The sequence below is a fragment of the Thermobia domestica genome, chromosome 17, assembly GCF_964235325.1.
Source record: "Thermobia domestica chromosome 17, izTheDome1.hap1.1, whole genome shotgun sequence".
NCBI lineage: Eukaryota > Metazoa > Arthropoda > Insecta > Zygentoma > Lepismatidae > Thermobia > Thermobia domestica.
In genome coordinates this window covers 100,774,743-100,793,431 of record NC_137470.1, presented here as the reverse complement: position 1 = coordinate 100,793,431, position 18,689 = coordinate 100,774,743, and the positions used below count along the sequence as shown (strand labels likewise).

At 36.6% G+C, this 18,689-nt stretch overlaps 1 protein-coding gene across 2 annotated transcripts in view; it reads right to left on the bottom strand.

The window, feature by feature from the left end:
• Positions 1-18,689, bottom strand: part of LOC145674601 (trypsin II-P29-like) — an 80,817-nt gene that overhangs the window by 19,224 nt on the left and 42,904 nt on the right. For both annotated transcript variants that reach the window (XM_081744818.1, XM_081744819.1), the window contains 2 exons: positions 14,223-14,601; positions 1,125-1,291 (listed from right to left, as the gene is read on the bottom strand). In XM_081744818.1, coding sequence (XP_081600944.1) covers positions 1,125-1,291; positions 14,223-14,601 — 546 coding nt within the window. The remainder of the gene's footprint in view (positions 1-1,124; positions 1,292-14,222; positions 14,602-18,689) is intronic.

The following is an 18,689-nucleotide window of genomic DNA, read 5'->3' as shown; positions in this document are numbered from 1 at the left end:
AGAATTTTGTCCAAAGTTTGCGGCTGGTAGAGAAAACGTCACCGATGAGGAGGGCAGTGACGGATCCAGCACGACACCAACATATTTGAACACAGCTTGCGTGGAGGAGCTGATTATGGACAACAGCGACTTTCACCTGTTCCCGCACCTGAAGGAGTATCTCGGAGGCCATCGCTTTGCTTCAGAAGAGGAGGTGAAACACTTCGTGACAATGTGGCTGAACACACAACGATAGGATTTTTACCAGAAGGGAATATTCAATCCCATCCCACGATGCGATAAGTGCCTCAACCGATATGAAGAATATGACAAAAAAAAAAAAAACTAATGTATGTACTATTTTTTGGCTGTATTGGTTGTATGAAATAATATATACACGCTTCACTACAGTCTTTGTAACCTTACTTTCTGGTCATCCCTTTGTATCACATTCAATCACAGACAGGGCCGCGGTGGCTCAGTGGTAGAGCGTTCACCTCTTGTGCTTGGGGTCCCGGGTTCGATCCCAGCCCCCGCCAAGTGAACTTTGTGGTGGACAAACACTGCGTGCGTGGGTTTTCTCGGGGTTCTCCCGTTTCCTCCCACTTTCTTCATTCCACCATTTCATTCATTACTCACCGTCTTCTTTAGCCTAACCGGCATAATCGTGGGACGTAAAACTCAAAGGTTTCATTTTTTTAATCACAGACATGCAGACCATAATGCAATTTATAGAAATTCGATATTTGAATCCGTCTCGGAGATCGATAAAGATTGGTAAAGTTGACACCACCGCTGAAAAATATAAAAGTTGTGATAGCTGCTCTCACTACCACTAACCGTAAAATATTTTATCTTTTTTTATAGAGCCAAAGGAAAGCAACAATCATTTCATAAATTACAAAAAATACGTAATTTTAAGCATGTTATTCTCAAATATGTTTTTAATTATTATCGATAATTTGGCTGTATACAATTATAAAAAGTCTTCCATAATTATATGTAGCACTGAAACAATTCTACTTTACTTCTACTCAATGTGTACCATGTGCATGTGTGTCTTACAAATTTAGTTTAAAAAATAACTAGAAAGTTAAATAATCTAGAAAGATAGACATGTCTCAATTAAATGTAATATTACTTACATTGAAGTAAATTTTCTTGCGCTCGTAGACACACAGATGTTCGGGTATAATTATGGTACGATCTGTCCACCATTCCCTACTACACTTTGCATGACTAGTTGCATAAATCTGGAGCTCAAATACCATTTGGCTTTCATTAACGGGATTGTGTGTTGCCTTTCCCCAACCTGCAAATGTACAACATTAATATACGTATTATCGAACTACACCAGCAAGAAGAGCATAGCTTCAAAAATCGAGCTATACATATGTAGATATAAGAAGAGGAGTTCTAAGTATACACACACGCATATACACACATCCGTAGTGTTTATACAATCCTTCTTTTTATTTATTAAATGAATGATGCCTGAAACATGTAGAAATACACTCTCTACAAAGGTGTATTGCATATTGTCTCTAGTACATATTATACATTGCTTAGTTATACAGTGCGGTCCAAAAGTCTGATACAGATGATGTATGTGGATGGCGTGCGCATATATCGACAAATACCGAAAAGGTCATTGCGACTAGAAATAAAATTCTCTTTCATATAATCAAATTGGCTATGTTGAGTCCAAGGCTATTTTCTAAATGGGACGGTGTCAAACGCACGTATATCGATTAATACTACCAAAAGCTCAAAAAAAGAGAAAATAGACTAGGATCATATATTACTTAAACGCAACGTTGTGGTTGATTATTGATTTCGCGCGGAGATACATGTGTTTGCTACCTCCCATATGGCATTGTCAAAATAATTTTCGCCGTGAGTCAATGTGAGTACTATCCACTTTCATTAGTCTCTATGTATCTGAGGGACACAGCCAAGTTAAATGTTGGTACATGTTTCATGAATGCTCTGCATTAGGTGATGAATCCAGATTTTCACAGTATAAATCGATGCCTTCAAATGACGTCACAGGGTCACTTCACAGGTGGTGGATAGATAGAAGAGGAGCTATTGTCGATAAATTTAGAACAAGAATATCGTACCACCGACGGTGAAGAGTACGAAGGAAAATGCATTATTAACAATTTCAACAGGTTTAATTGCTAATGTTATTCATTTGTGAAAGGAAACCCTCTTCCTAGTAGGCGGTGGTGAACTATGAACAGAACTATTAAACAAGTAAATACTAGACCAATATTTCACATGTATATTGTAAATTTTGAAACATTATTTACTTGCAGGGCCGCAGTCAAAACATATTTAATAATTTACATCATTTTCTGGTACATCTCTTGACTATGGACTATCCAGAATAGATTAATGTGCAAATTGTAAGTTTAATGGTTGTTGTCTGTGATGGGTTGGTTGTCTGTCTATGGTGAACATAAGATCAAAAGGAGATATTATTCAGTTGATACATGAAGAGTTTAAAAAAAAAAAAAAAAAACAATACAACACTACATTTGCAAGCTGCATAGCAACGAGTTTTCCTCTCGGACACTTCCTGCATTATTTAAATACACATAGTATAACAACACATTATTCATTTTCAGGCTTTAATAGTAAAAATTTTGCTTGCATCATGAGAGAAGTTGAAGGAAGTAAACTTTGAAAGAGTCCAGTCCCATTCCGATCTCAATCTACCTTAGCAATTTGGCTGATGTTAGTTCTGAGTTGTTTACCAACTCGAGCCTCTTACGTGATGGTAGCTGACAATAATGACAATATACACCTCAGCACGGATCGAAAACAAATGTTAAGTGTTTTCTGACTGTTCAGTGTAAATTCAAGTTAAACTGTAGTCTAGACAGAATTGTTGGAAACAAGAAATTTAGGAAGTTAGTAACAGAGAATGATTTATTCTGATATTGGAAATCAATAATCAAAGATGTGCCCAGGGTAGATTCACTGGGCATGATTGGAACTCAACATACAACCACTTTCTACTAGTGAGATCCGGATTGTATCTAGAGACAAACAAAGAGCTATGTAATCGAAGTATCATACAGATTTTTATTATTCGTAAATAAAAAGTCAACTTCCAAAACTTAATATTTTCGCTTTACAGAGTTTTGACTAAAATCAAGAGTTAAAAATGACAAGGTTGAAGTAATGTTATTTAATCAAATATTGAGAATCAGAAAAATGAAACGTTCATATGTGCTTATTGTTATAAGTATTCATTTAACAAAACCATAGAGGTAATGTCTTTGAAAAGCGTAAAAATGGCTTGTTTCGCGTGGGGGTCAAGAAATGGATCCAGTACTGCTTCAAAATGTTGCCCGATTTGATTCAAAATTTGACGTTTACTACATACATCTGTACACAACTATATCGCACCAAGCTGTTTTCAATTTCGAAAAATAAAGTTTGAAAATGTGACTTTCGACCAACCCTACGTACTGTGTTTCAATCAAGAAAACCTCCACGTTAAGCAAGCTTACATATTTAGTATCCTAACTATGAAAACATTTACGATCATACCAACCCCTATCGCTCCACGGATTTAACATGTTCTACAAATGTTATTATTACGTAAAATCAAGTGTAACTTTTATGAAAAATATGTTCATACATTGTACGAGTTGTAGATTCATATTATTCCCCCAAACGCAATCGTACCTTCCCGTAAAGAAGAGCTAGTTTGAAGAAGAAAACAGTTTTATAGGAAAGTTTAAAATAAGTTTCAGACAGCGTAGTAAATAGTCATGCAAGTTGAGAGTAAGTAGTTCGCCATACGATATTTATGAGTTAAAAAATCTTGTACGAAGTCAAGTATTTTTCCTTACCTGCTTCTAGCTTAATCAGAAGACTGATAATATCACTCTCTTAAATTATTTTTGTGACTTCTTTCCTTTAAGATTTATTAGAGAGAAGGTTATAGAAATTATGAAGGCAAATTGCGATAATTGAAAATAAAATATTAAGTATGTTCAATTTACTATCCTCATACTCGTAACACAAAATCATGGAGTATGTTTTTCTTAAGGAATAGAACATTTCATTTCTTTCTTGCTATATATTTTCAAATACCAAAATCATAATTTACGTGTAAGCGAATGAAATAAACAGTTTTGAAAAGTGCGGAAACACTCAAATAACTAACAAACACTGCAAAAATAACCAAAATAGCAATATAGTTTGGAAATAGGGATTGGGAGAAATTTTTAGGACACATCACAATATCATCCATTATTTGCAATTCTACGCAATTGTCTTAAGTGGAAACCACACTATGTTATATATCATTTTAATAGCAAATTATATTAATTCGGATAATAATTCGCATTCATTTGGCGCATCCGGCGGTGCCCGCAGCAAACTGATGGTCTAGTGCAGCATTTTCCAACCTGGGGTCCGCAAGACTATATCAGAGGGTCTAATAAGTCAATTTGCGTGAGAAATAATATTCGACCTACAATAAGTTGCCTATATATTCCAACGTTTTTTTTTTCTGACAGAGCCAAAAAGTGTGTAGAGACTGATGTACGTGTTTCTAAAATATCTTCAAATGAAAATTTTCTTTGAGACAATAGGTGACTGAAAAAGGAAAGAGGGAATGAGAAATTCTTCCTCGGCATTTTTTCATTTGTCAAAAACCTTTGACCCAAGCTATTTTCTGTGATACATACATTCTTCCTACTTCTCTCCGCACACTTCACACAGCTTTTGTTGTTACAAGTGCGAAAAGTGCTGTTTCATCCAGATTATTTATTTACAAATGATTTTACTGAATTGCCGCATGAGGTAGGTGGTAAGTTAAAATCTTGCGAGTGTGATGCGGCTGGAACAACCCCACCCATATTTTTTTTTAACAAATTGGGTGCATTGAATTTATGTTGTGGTACTTGAGCATCGGGGCGGAGTAGCTTGCGCCTGACTATTTCTTTATCTAGTTACGAACGCAAGTCTTGAAGGGGTTGGAAAGAAATACTCCGAATCATATTCCAGAACACAGCTACAGTTGATAGCTAGTGTTAGTGGACAGTAGTGTACTTTTAAAGCTAGAGCATCGTGTTTATCGTGAGTTTATGTATATTTGTGTGTGTGTGTGAATTCCACATATTTGATCGGTGGCTAAAATCACGTTCGCTAAAACGCGGAAGAAGCGAAACTAGTGACACTATGCAAGATAAAACAAGGAAACTGTGAAAGCTCAAAAGAAATTACGCAAATATTGTGCTAAATATTTAAAGATAGGATTTATTGTAATTGAGCCAAACGTGTTCAGGGGGCGCGGTGGCTCAGTGGTAGAGCGTTCACCTCCGGTGCTTGGGGTTCCTGGTTCGATCCCAGCTCGCGCCTTTTGGACTTGGTGGTGGACAAACACCGTGCTCGTGGGTTTCCCCGGGGTTCTCCCGTTTCCGCCCACTTTCTTCATTCTACAATTTCACTCATCTTTCATCATCACCGTCTCCTTTAGCCCAAATGGCCTAACCGTGGGACGTAAAACTTAAAGGTTTCATTTCATTTTCCAAACGGTGTTCAAAAGCCGCAGTGTGTTGTTTGCGTTGGAGTGTTATCGAATTACTGTATGAAGCCATCGAAACCGCAAAGACATGTCAAAAGTAAACATTCTGAGTGGTTAAAAAAACGGTTGAATATTTTAGAAACAAGCTAACAAAACTTACTGTTTCGAAAAAACATACATAAGAACATTGTCTCTGGACAAATCTCCTTCTGATATTGTTATGAACATGAAAAAACATTTAGAAACCATGGCCTTAAAATTCAGGGAATAGTTTTCGTTAAACAAAGAAAAACTGGAGTGGGTAAAAAGTCCTTTCCTGGAGACGGAAAATGAGTTGCAAAACAAAGAAAATCAGTTGTTGGAACTTTCGTGTGACTCCGTTATGAAAATCAAGTATTCATCCTCCATACTGACTGATTTCTTTTTCCATGCATGATCAGTGTATCCCGAAATCTCGAAAAGAGCGCTACAGTTTCTAATGACGTTTGCCACGACAAACTTTTGTGAATCAACGTTTTCTGTTTTTTCTTTTCTGAAGAATAAGCACAGGAATAGACTTGATGCTGAGGCGGATCTTTGCTTAAAAGTTTTTTTTTTTTTTTTTTTTTATCCTGACATTTCTAAGTTAGTGGCTGAAAGACAACACCAACCACCACATTGACTGAAGTTGTGTACCTCGGTAAGTCATATACTTATTATCATGTTAACTTGTTGAAGTTAATACATTTTACTTTTTCCAGAATTTTTTTTTTCTATACCTGATGGGTAGGCTATTGTGTTTAGTTTTGTTTACGTACTTGACTTATTTATATATATGCAACTCATGTAAATATTTTTCAATGTCTTCATTGCGTAGGTTCTGTTTTGATGTTGCCATTTTCACATAGAACACTTTTGTGTGAATGGATGGTACTAGTATGAATTCTAATACACGAACTGCTGAGAGAAGTTATACCGTTTCAAAAATGTGTGAGTGGATGGTACTAGTATGAATTCTAATACAAGAATTGCTGAGAGAAGTTACATCGTTTCAAAAAATGTGTAGCTTCAGCAGCATTAACTAAAACTACTGAAGAGAAATTACAACTAAAATGAGCTCTAGCATTTAAGAAAAATACTTTTCAGTGTACATCTAGTGGCAATCACACTAACTAAATTCAGGTCCGTAAAGTGACAGCGCATGCCATCTATATTTTATGGTAGAAACACAAAATAAGCAAGTATATACAGCACATACATAATGCTATTTGGCAATGGGCCCATTGGACCCGAATGGTAGACAATGGGACAGTTGAGGAAATTTGGCAACCCATGAACACGAGTGAAGTCTTTCTTTTGTTTTTTTTTATTCACACTGATTAAACAGTAAAAGTCACAAAATGAGACAGTCATTGCTTAAACAGGAAGAGAATAAAAATATTGAAAAGTATAATCACGCGTCCAATGGACCCGCTTGGTAGTTCTCGGGTTAAGTGCACTTTTTTTTTTTTAAACATCGAAGTTTCTTTGTTCGTGTCAGTGTCGGATTCGATTAAATATTAATTGAATGGAGATGAATTAAGATGTGATAACAGAGTCCCGTTTAGTTGGAACTTTTGAAATTAAAAGAAAAAAGCTAAAGTAGTATTTACTTTATTTAACGCATTCTATAAACAACGCTCTAAATTTTTGTTCCATTAGCATTTCAAAAATGATATAGGTAAATCATTTAAATTTGTTTTGTTCCATTTCGAAGAGGTCCAAGCCATCAAACAGAACAGAATTTTAGTTTTTTTTAAAAAAAATTTTTCTTTCTTTCATATTACGTCGTACTGTGTCACATTTGTGTGAGGTTCATAGATCGACTAATTAATTGAAGTGTAACGTATCTTCCCAGCATCAAGTTTACATAAAATGGGACTTACCATAAATTTCAATCTGAGACAGTAATCCAGTTTTAATCTGAAGTAAGCAACCTGTTCCCCCGAAAATAGATATCTTACATAGTATACTTATTATAGTCACACTATAAGTGCCGTATTGTACAGGGCAACACAAATGTGTGGATATACCCTAATAAGTGTTAACATTGCAAAATATAACCAAAGTAACAAAATAAGTGGGTAACAGGGATGGGAAAAGTGTTTGAGGATACATCACAACGGTATCTGCCATCTTGAGTTCTACATGATTGTCTTAAATCGAGATCATAGGATGCGATATCTCATTTTAATAGGAAATCTTTACAGAAATAGAATGGCACTGTTATTTATTTATTTATTTATTTATTTATTTATTATTTAAAAGGCAGATATAAGGCATAACTTTTGCTTCCTCTCAACCACTTACATTTTTTTCTTTTACAATCGGATCTCATAATAGAGTTTTTTTTTACGACGAGAATAAAAAGGATATACACACTTAGGCAACGTTAAAGAGTTACACACATACAGAACAATGCAAAGAAAATAAAACATGAAAAGTGAAAATGAAACTTATTACATATAAAATAAACAGTAAAATAACCAAGCGACAATGCTGAAGACATGTTAAACTATACAAGGAGAGAGAAACAAAGAAATGAATCTTGATTATATATAACATATAAAATACATTCCTTTGATTGACTATATATAGATAAACTGATGCACATACTTAAGTGATTGTGTATAATATATACGTACATACACATGTGTCAGAAGGGAATGGAAAAGTAAATAAGAAATAGAAAGAGAAAAAAAAGAAAAACAAACGACTGCATGGTAACGGAAGGAATAGTTCCGTGTGTAATAACTTTCTTTTTTATTTATTGCAGACCTTCATTAGAGATATATTCTTTAAGATGACGTTTAAAAGTCAACACTGAACCAGAGTTTCTCATGCTTTCAGGGTGTCGTTCCAAGCTTTGGTGGCAAATAGTGTGAAAGATTTGGAAAATAAATTAATTTGTGCGTTTGAACGGCGTGTGTTGTATTTCCTTTAGAATGGGTATTTAGTGGGTGAATATCGCCGAGAAATTTAAATTTAGAGGATAGATAAGTTTTTCCTTACAATTAAGTATTTTATATAAAAGTGTTAGAGAATGAACGGCGGCGGGTGCTTAGATTGCACCATCCTAGATGCTGATAACAATGGGAGACATGGTCGAAGCGCTTTTTATTAAATATGAAGCGAATGCAGGCATTCTGAATGCGCTGTAAACGTTTTGCCAGATCTTCGGTTAAGCCAACATATGCTGCATCACAATAATCTAAATGAGAGATTACCAATGATTGAACCAGGGACGCTTTAATGGATTCCGGAAGAAGGTTTTTTAAACGCTGAAGAGAATGAAGGGAGCCGTAAGCTTTCATGCATACTCTATTAATACGGTCTGTCCAATTTAAGAATTTATCGACCTGGAGTCCAGGCTATTGACGCTATCGCTTACAGGAATTGATACGTTGTTTACGAGAACCATCGGTAGGCTTGTAATATTGATTATGGAGAGTAGTTTACGAGAACCAAGCATGATCAATTTTGATTTGGTTGGATTTACTTGCAATCCATTGTTACGTGCCCATGTGCAGATACTTTCAATGTCACTGTTTAAGTGATCAATCGCGGTGGTTAAATTTAGTGGATTAGTCGTTAAATAGCATTGTATATCATCTGCATACAAGTGATATTTACAGTGGGTGATGTGTTCAGGTAAATAGTTGACGTATGAGGAAAACAGAAGAGGTACTAGACGTTACCCTTCGGGACTGCACACGGGAAAAGTTTCGTATTGGAACATATGTTATTAGTGACAACTTTTTGTTTTCTATTTGATAAGTAAGTGCTAAACCAAGATAAAGTTGACTGGGAGAAGTTGTAGAAGAAAGACAGTTTGTCAATCAGTATGCCATGGTCTATAGTTTGGAAAGCTTTAGAAAAATCTAGTATGGAAAACAGCGTAATTTGGCGTTCATCCATAGCGGCACGAATATAATCAGTGATATTTACTAGAGCAGTGCAAGTGCTGTGCTGAGATCTAAAACCTGACTGAAAGGGATTTAAAATGTTATTCTTTTTTGAGAAATTTAGTTAATTGGTCATGTATTACATGCTCTAACGCTTTGGAGAGTGTAGGGGGTATACTAATAGGGCGGAGATCTTCTGTTTTTGTTGGATTTGTGGTTTTAGGCAATGGCCAAACGTGAGTGAGTTTCCAAATTGATGGAAATTCTCCGGTTGTGATGTAATTATTAAAAGTATGCACAATGACATCTACAATGAACGGTAATACTTTTTTTAAAATAAGAATGATTAGCAAGTTGTCAGCTCCTGAAGCAGATGATTTGATTTTGTTTATTGCCTTCATGACTTCCGGAGCAGTGATGAGGTGAAGGTTAAATATATATTTTTACAGGGCTAGTTTTTTTAATATTCTTGAAAGTATTTACTTTATCTGGTGTGATATTTGGTGTATAGCATAGCTGTTTATTTATGGTGTCTACATGGAGTTCTGGAAGTTTATCGATTTTGGCTTTGATACCAATACTAAGGAACTTCAGTTTTTGCCATAGCTCTCGTGGTTGAGTCGTATGGCTCAGGAGACTTCTATCAAATTCAATTTTCGCCTTACGAACTTCTTGATTACAACGGTTTCGTAATTTTCTATATTTCTCCTGCATTAATGGGATGTTTTATTTTTGTTTTAATGCCGCTCTGTAACGTTTGTGGACAGAGTCTCGAAGAGCCATGAGCGCAAGTATATCATCGTTAATCCAAGGACTAGGGGTCTACGCACTATTTTCCCTCTCAAAGGGGCATGCTTATTATACAGTTACTGAACAAAATTATTAAAAAGTGCTACCTTTTGATCCAGAGTAGGAGCACAGTAAACTAAGTACTACGGCACGAGATTTGTGTCTTCGTACAACGCGTTGTCATTTATTTGTTTTAGATTCCTTTTATATATTACTCGTGGAACGTATTTTGGGCATTTTATATAATAAGTTAGATAAAGAAGGTCATGTCGGCTTATACCTGGCACGGATACTTGACCTACATTTGTTACCTTAGAAGTATCAGAGACTACTATGTCGTCAATTAAAGATTCGTTCATCTCAGTTCTGTGAGTAGGTTGTAACGTACAAAACGAAAGATTTAGAGAATTAATATAGCTTGTACAACGCAGAACCTCGGATTTAGACGTCAAAAGATCATAGTTCATGTCCCTTATAATTATGATATTACTGTACTGGGGGATAACTTGGGAGATCGCTTCTTCAAAATTTTCAAAATTTGTATTAGGCGGACGATAAACAGAGATCAATAGAATATGTTTATTTTGTATATTCAGATCAAGCATGAGGTATTCTGCATAAGCGGAATATAAACTGGGGTATTAATCTAGTATTTTCACTTTAACGTCTTCTCTAACATATACCAAGATGCCCCCGGAACCCTTCCCTGTTCTGTCGCATCTTAAGCCCTGTAGTTGGGTATGTTTATTAATGAGCCGGGTAAGATAGGTTTCAGCCAAGATTCAGAAACCAGCAAAGCATGCAGAGTGAGAGAGCTAAGAATGGCCGTAATTTCATCGTGGTGCTTTATTGCACTTTGTGCATTTAAATGCAGAAGTTGAAGATCATATCGTTGCTTTGCCATCTCGCCTTTGAGGATTTCGCTGGTTGACTAGAGACCGGTGGTGAGAAAAGAAGGCAAGAGAGGCAAGGAAGAGTGCGGTCATTGACACCAAGGCCGATGCCGCACAACTCCCCAAAGAATGAAGACCCCTGGCTCGGTGTTTCAAATCTATCTACTTTGTTACTCTGCTTTCTGTAATTTGCGACGACAGTAATGGCACTGTTTATGAGTTTTTCTGTTTTCTAATGAGATCTTTGAATAAGCAGGACATTTTCTACCACATATTAGACTTGAACCTGAACTTATATGATGAAAATTAATAACATTGAATACATTGTGTTTCACATAACTTAACTGGAAAATAGCAGAAAAAATAATGGGAAAGAAAATTAATGTGTTAACCCTTCCTTTGCTTTGTGACTGCTAGGAGACGCTGAGGACCATTGCATTGTTACAGACACAAACATACACTGGGAGAACACTAACCACATTATAATATGTAGGGAAGAAGTAATAAAGATTGACACTAGACAGATGAATAATTATTAATGGAACTTGGCAGTATTTTCGGAGCATATCCTTCATATTGACACATACACACACACACACACACACACACATACACCATGTGATAAAATGTGCTTCATTTTGGAAGTAGAGAAAGAAACTCAGGCTCGTTTGTCACAGATTTTTTTCACGATCGATGAGGATCACAATTTTTCCGTCGTTTGTCCACACATTTCGTACTCCAAATAAATCCTTGGCACGTCGTAGAAGGTCCAAGCGTTTGGAAGTAAGGGATTCGATAAGGAGGAGTCCACTGCCTTTCAATAGTTTTTTTACCTTCCAAACTTGGTCCCGAGATCGAAAAGACACAAATTTTACAATGATGGGACGGGATCCTTTACGCACAACTTCTGCTGCAGTTCGACTACGAGCAAAGGAACCCAGCCTGTGGCAACGATCGATTTGGTCTACGGTGAGATTTACACCAAGCTTTTGCTGAAAGTCTCAAGAGCAAGTGCCGTGGGAAATTCATTTGGTGTTTCAGCTGCTCCGTGGACGACCAGACACGATCTCCTGGTATATTGCTCCAGTTGATCGATGCACTCGCCTTGGTCCTTTATTTCCACTTTCAAATCGGATACTTTTTTCTTGAGTAATTTTAAGTCCTCAAAGTGCTGTAGTAACTCTTTTTGAACTTGCGTACAGATACTCGGCTCAGGATTCTGTCCCGAACTATCTCCTGTTAGTTGTTTTAGTGCAGTAGTCATTTTATCTTCAAGTTTGTTAACTGTGTCCTCGATCTGACTACACCTTGCATTTAGTGACTTATTTGTGATGGAGGCCATTTTCCTGCAGAGGGTTGCAATACTACACTGGAAGTCATACACTATGTTCTGGCGGGAAGAAGAGTGCAGAAAAATGTCAACTTATTTACGAAGCCCAAAGTTTAGTGATTGTTGGAAGAGGTTTTCTTGAATCGTGAGCTAGTATTTAGCTACCATTTAATATAACATAGAAGATATTGCACAGGCTATGAAGCTGGATATTTGAATGAAGCACAGACACTAACTTCATACACACCTTCTCACTTCCGCCATTTCTCTTTGTTTTCATGTTTGGTTTAGTGTTAACCAATACGAAGTTCGAATGTTTCCTTGTTGAATCCGAAATAAGAGACGATAGTCATGCGTCAACGATCACTCAATGTTACAGGATGTGTTTAATATATATTTCACATTCTGGTTGGTTGTCAGGTGTATTCTGAGTTCCCAGTCATGCAAAGCACTACGCAAGTGTATTTCTTACTCAATGAAGAAAATACTACCAAGGTTGTTGCCTTGTCTACCATCGTGCGTGGTGTAATAATCTTGGGTCGTTATGTCACAGGTCCGTTTTGCTGGAATCCCTCCTACACTTTGAACACAATATCATTGTTGATTAGAGTCCATTCCGTGTTTCGGCGGTTACAATAATATACAATCACTCTGTTGCTTATTTTTATCCAGAGATCAACACCATCTCAATGTCGTCTTCTGCTAGTAAGTCATCTTCAATGGCAGAAATATGGTAACAGTCATGACTTCGTTAATGGTTAGCATTAGAGCACAAATGAAAAAAATAAAATCTCTAAGTTTTATTTCCCACGTTTATGTCAGCTAGGCTAAAGGAAACGTTGATGATGAGAAATGAATGAAATGGTTGAATGAAGAAAGTAGGAGGCAACGGAAGAACCGTGAGAAAACCCACGCACACGGTGCTTGTCTACCACAAAGCTCACTCGGCACGTGCTGGGATCTAACCAAGGACCCCATGCACCAGAGGTGAACGCACTCCACCACCACTCCACCGGTTTGTCTACACTGAACCATCGCAGCCCCTTAGAACAAAAATAGTAGCGCTATTCAATATCTACGAACATTTGCTCTTAAAATGATATATCACATGCTATGGATTCCATTTAAGGGAATTGTGCAAAATTTAAGATAGTGGATGACATTGTGTCCTCACATTTTCCCGGATTCCTATTCCCCATCTTGTAAAATATATGTACAGTACAACCAGCTATTATTTAGGAAATGAGTTGGGTATTCAACAATATATAACATATATCCACTTCACAAGGTGTTAGTTTTCATACGAAAGTGATCTTCAGAAAATGCCAAACTTCATTATTCGTTGTGGAAAAGAAATTCCTGATTCAGTTTAACCAGAATTCTACAATTGTGCAAGAATAAATTTTTGAAAACTTTTAATAGTTCAAAAATACATTTTCTAAATACAATTGTTTGTTTTCGAAAGCTTACATTTTTATGACTTTCTTAAAAGCTTGTTCTGTTTTTCTTTAAATGAAAATTTTAGAATTAATTTCTTTAAAAAAACTTCGTTAAGAAGAACAGAAACCTAAGGACTACTATTATGGCTTTACAATAAAATAGAATTAGTTATAATATACTTACAATAATGCAAATTATAAGGAATAGTAACCAATTAAAGCAAAAAAAATAACACAAACATTATTTTTGTTCTTCTGGTTTAAATGGAAGTTACTTTAAATAAAAGAAATGTTAGTGTAAAATCATTTTCAGCTTACCTATCACACGAACATCGGCATGAATGAAATCAGCTTCCCTGAAAGGAAATGGTAGGCAAACAGGTCTAATAGTCTTGTTGAAACGAATGCTTCGTTCAACTCGAATCAGTCCAATATCGTGCAGAGTCAGTATATTCCTTGGGTGGCGAATGAACGCAGTAATATTATATAGTAGAGATAAATCTTTGGTGACTTCGCCATATCCCCCAATTCCTACTTTAGTGTGGTGAGGCAATATTGGGCAGTGACCAGCTGTGAGTATCCAATTGGGACTAATAATGGTACAAGTACAGAAAAAATATTCCCCTTCATTCAGTAAGCCACACAAAAAGGGCCACATATACCCATCCCTAGGATAAATGTGGTGCGCTACATGCATCTGAAAGAAAAATTACAATTATAATTATTATCACAATAAAATTGACACAGCAAACACTATTCTACGTCAATATACGCTTTAGTAACTAATTTAAATAGAGTTAAGTAGACTGATATTTAGTTTAAATTGCCATTTCTTTTTCCCATAAACTACAGTGATAGCTCTTTTGGGAAATCACGTTGATACAATTTTAAATTTTATCGCCAAAACTAAGGAAAGATCTTCTTCAGCTTCAAAAAGCTGTATGTAATAATTAGGTCATTGTATAAGCTTTCTTCTCTCAGTTTGAAACTAGAGAAGTTTAAATTTTATCGACGTCATTTCTTCAAGAATCGTCATTGGTAAGCAAGAAATTCATGCGAAAATGCAAGTGAATGATAAAAGAATTGATAAAATTATTATAATGTTAAGAAAAGGAGCGAAACACGAGAGAACACGGTTACGATTCATTCACTCAAACTGACGCTGCGTGGGGTTGAATACTATCCTGACATAACTAAATACATGCACGCAGGGCAAAACACGATTTAGTGGAAACATCAAACGAATGCAAACTGCTAATGAACACGAAGAAAATGGCGGAGTAAGTATATAGTACAAATGGCACCGTGGTGCACGGAGATGTATTGTGAATGTGGAAACGATCGACAAAACGCGATTAACCACATTCCGTCATTCTACGTTGAAACGCAGTGTCATAGGTGTCATAATATGGGATACAAATTTTTAAAAAAAGTGGTCGCTGTAAAAAGTGGGAGATCCGGATTCAATTCCCGGCGGGAGCTCATGTGGTTTGGATTCCATGCTAATCAATAGGTCCCGTCTCATATAGCCTCGCTGCTGAAAGGTACGTTAAACTCAAATCATATGAAATAGAAAACAGCTTATAGTTTTTGGAATCTACTACAAGTAAAGTTGAAGAAACAAACATAGATATTCAAAAACTAACTTACAGTGATTTGAGATACTCTCTAACGAGTGGTACTAAAAATGTCACAGGATGGCATCGATAACTTACTGGATACTAAAGCACCTAGAATTGAAGCTTTACGTTGAAAGGTCCCTTATAAGTACTAATTCCAGCATCGAGAATGGATGCTTCTATGCACTGTTACCTAGCAATGGTTACAGACTTTTTTTTAGGGGTATGGGAACAAGGTAATAAGTGAACTGGATAAATCTTTATTCATCAATTATGTACTGCTTTGGTAAAGATGGTACTCTTACTCCCAACCATTAGAGGGTTACGCGCTCTCTTTGGCATAAGTGTCAGTAGATATACATTGATTGTTAAACATTGTGAGATGGTCAAAGTGCAATTATATAAACATGAGGAAAAGTGAGCATATAAAACTAGGTATACTGATAAATAATAATAATAATAACAACAACAATAATAAATCAAAAGTAGAATAAATATGTGCAAAAATATATATGTATACGAGGTGCTAAGGTATTAAGGTGATGGAAAACATGGCTCTTTTTTTATTTTTGAGAGGAAGATTTTAGGTTGAACCAGGAATGGGTTTTCTTATAGGATTTTATTTTTGGTGTAGTATTTATTTATTTGTAGGGCATAATCCATTCCATTGGTATTAATCATCAATTATTTGCATATGGAACTGCCACTAGAGGGTTACGCCCTCTCTCTCGGCATGTGATGTGCTGTAAACAAGTGCAAACATAAATAATATTACTTGTACAATGTGATATAAAGAAAACTATACGTGCGAAATGAAACAAGTATTACCAAAAGTGCTTAATAGAGCAATATGCATGAACACATATAATAAACACTAAGATACTCAGCAGTGCGAAAGATATAACATGAGGAATCTATAAACAAGGAATAAGCGAGAAAAATAATGAAAAGATAAACTGAAAGGATATATAATATGTTGAATATAATTAGAATTTTTATAAATATATTAGCATGATTGATGAGATGAAAGTGCATTATACGCCACAACACAAAGAAATGGTTAATATTAACGAATGCATGTTAGGCTTCTCTCTTGGGGCGGCTCAAGACTGATGTAGACATGGGGAGCCCAGATTATTGTTGAGGAAGAACCGTGCAGCTATGGAAAAAGATGAGAGATGACTTGATGAATGATTTGACGTTGAAATAATCTGCGATGAAAGTGATCCATAGGAAGGTTGTTTACGTGAAGTGTGATCAAGATACTTAACGGTGTATGACAATATTTGAAAGTGGAATCCTGATCAGAGTCTATGAATATTGTGTCCAGAAAAATATCTTTATGAGATTCTAAGCATTTGGCTATGTATCGTTTACGTAAGAGTGAGATATGTTCTACAAGTGGTGGAAAGTCTATTCGATTGTATAGTTCTCGGTTAGGATATGGTAATTTGATGCGGTATGCTAAGCGCACTGCATGTCTCTCCACAATTTCGAGCCTATTGTAGAATCTAGACTGTGCTGGGGACCAAGCAATATGTCCGAATGTAAGTATGCTACGCATGTGTCTCATTTTCTTTTTCTTTCTTTTTTATTTATTTATTTTTTTTTGCTAGCCGCGTACGACTAGCACCCACCCAAAGGGTCACACCTTTTATTGAGGGATGAGGGAGGAAAGGAAAACTGAACAGAGATAGGTAAAAGGTGGATGGTTAGAACCCAGTTTTTATTTATTTCTTTATTTCCATATATATAAAAAAAATCAGAAAACAATGTGGAGGGAAGCATCAATTTGCAGCAGCGGGACTGTCTTTGAGCTGCAAGGACATTATGGCCTTTGACCATAATCATTCAATTAGGATAGGATGAGATGAGAATGAGGTGCAGTAGACATCACAACAACAAAGAGATGGTTAGAGTAGAAACATGCATGTTATCTTCTGATCCAGGGCTACTCTGGATCGTGATGTAGACATTGGGAGGCCTAGTGAAACAGTAGGGCTACGGTGCAGTAGATGGAAAAATGAAAGATGAATCAAGATGCATGATGAAATCGGCTACGAGAGGAAGGTGAAAACTATCTGGCGGTAGGGAGTAGTAGTAGAGAGTGAAGAGTAAAGATAAGGGAGTATGGCGAAGTAATGTCTTTTTACGGAAGGTGGCGTCGAAGTGTATAGTGTCTAAGAGAAGCGGATGGCGGTTCTGGAAGCGTTGAGAGATGTATCGTAAGCGGAGAGTTTCAAGATGATAGAGAATATGGGGAAATGATGTACGGGCGTATAAATCACGAGTGGGGCTAGGAAGACGTATTCGGAAAGCAAGCCGGAGTGCATGGCGTTCCAGAATTTGAAGGCGTTTATAGAAGGAGGGAGGAGCATCGACCCAAGCTGTAAAGCCATAAGTGAGGACTGGTCGGAGGGAAGCTTTATAGGTATTCAGAAGTGTGTTAGCAGAAAGACCTCACGTGGAACCGGTCAGGCGACGAAGAAGATTTAGGCTAGAATAGGCCTTCTGACAGATATACTTGAGGTAGGGAGTCAATTTGAGGTGTTCATCGAAAGTAACGCCTAAGTAGGTGACTGTTTTACTGATGGTAATAGGAGTGTGCGAAATGTGAAAATGGAGGTTGGCGGGGTTACGATAGACACGGGACCGTTGGCCAGGTGGTAAGAAGATGATCGCCTGAGTTTTTGTGGCATTGATGGTAAGTCGCCACGTGTGGCACCAAGAAAGAAAGGAATCGATGGCGGGTTGGAGTAAGAGATTAAGGCGAGAGATCGTATTTCCTGTAGCAAGGAAAGCAGTGTCATCGGCATTTGAAAAAGGGTGACATTGGCGGGTAGAGTAGGAAAATCTGCGACATAAAGAAGATAGAGAAGGGGTGAGAGAGACGAACATTGTGGAACACCTGAGTGAAGGAATATGGGATGAGATAGATGATTGTTACTGGATACGTAGCTAAGGCGAGAGGTTAGAAAGTGATAGATAAGGCGAATGTAACAATAGGGTAGATTGAAGTGAAAGAGTTTATAGAGAAGGCCCAGATGCCATACCTTGTCCAAAGCTTTTTCGAGATCAAATAACAGAAGACAGGATGGTTTGGAAGTGTTGAACTGGTTGGTGATGAAAGTAGTGAGGCTGAGAAGTTGGTCTGAGATGCTAAAGG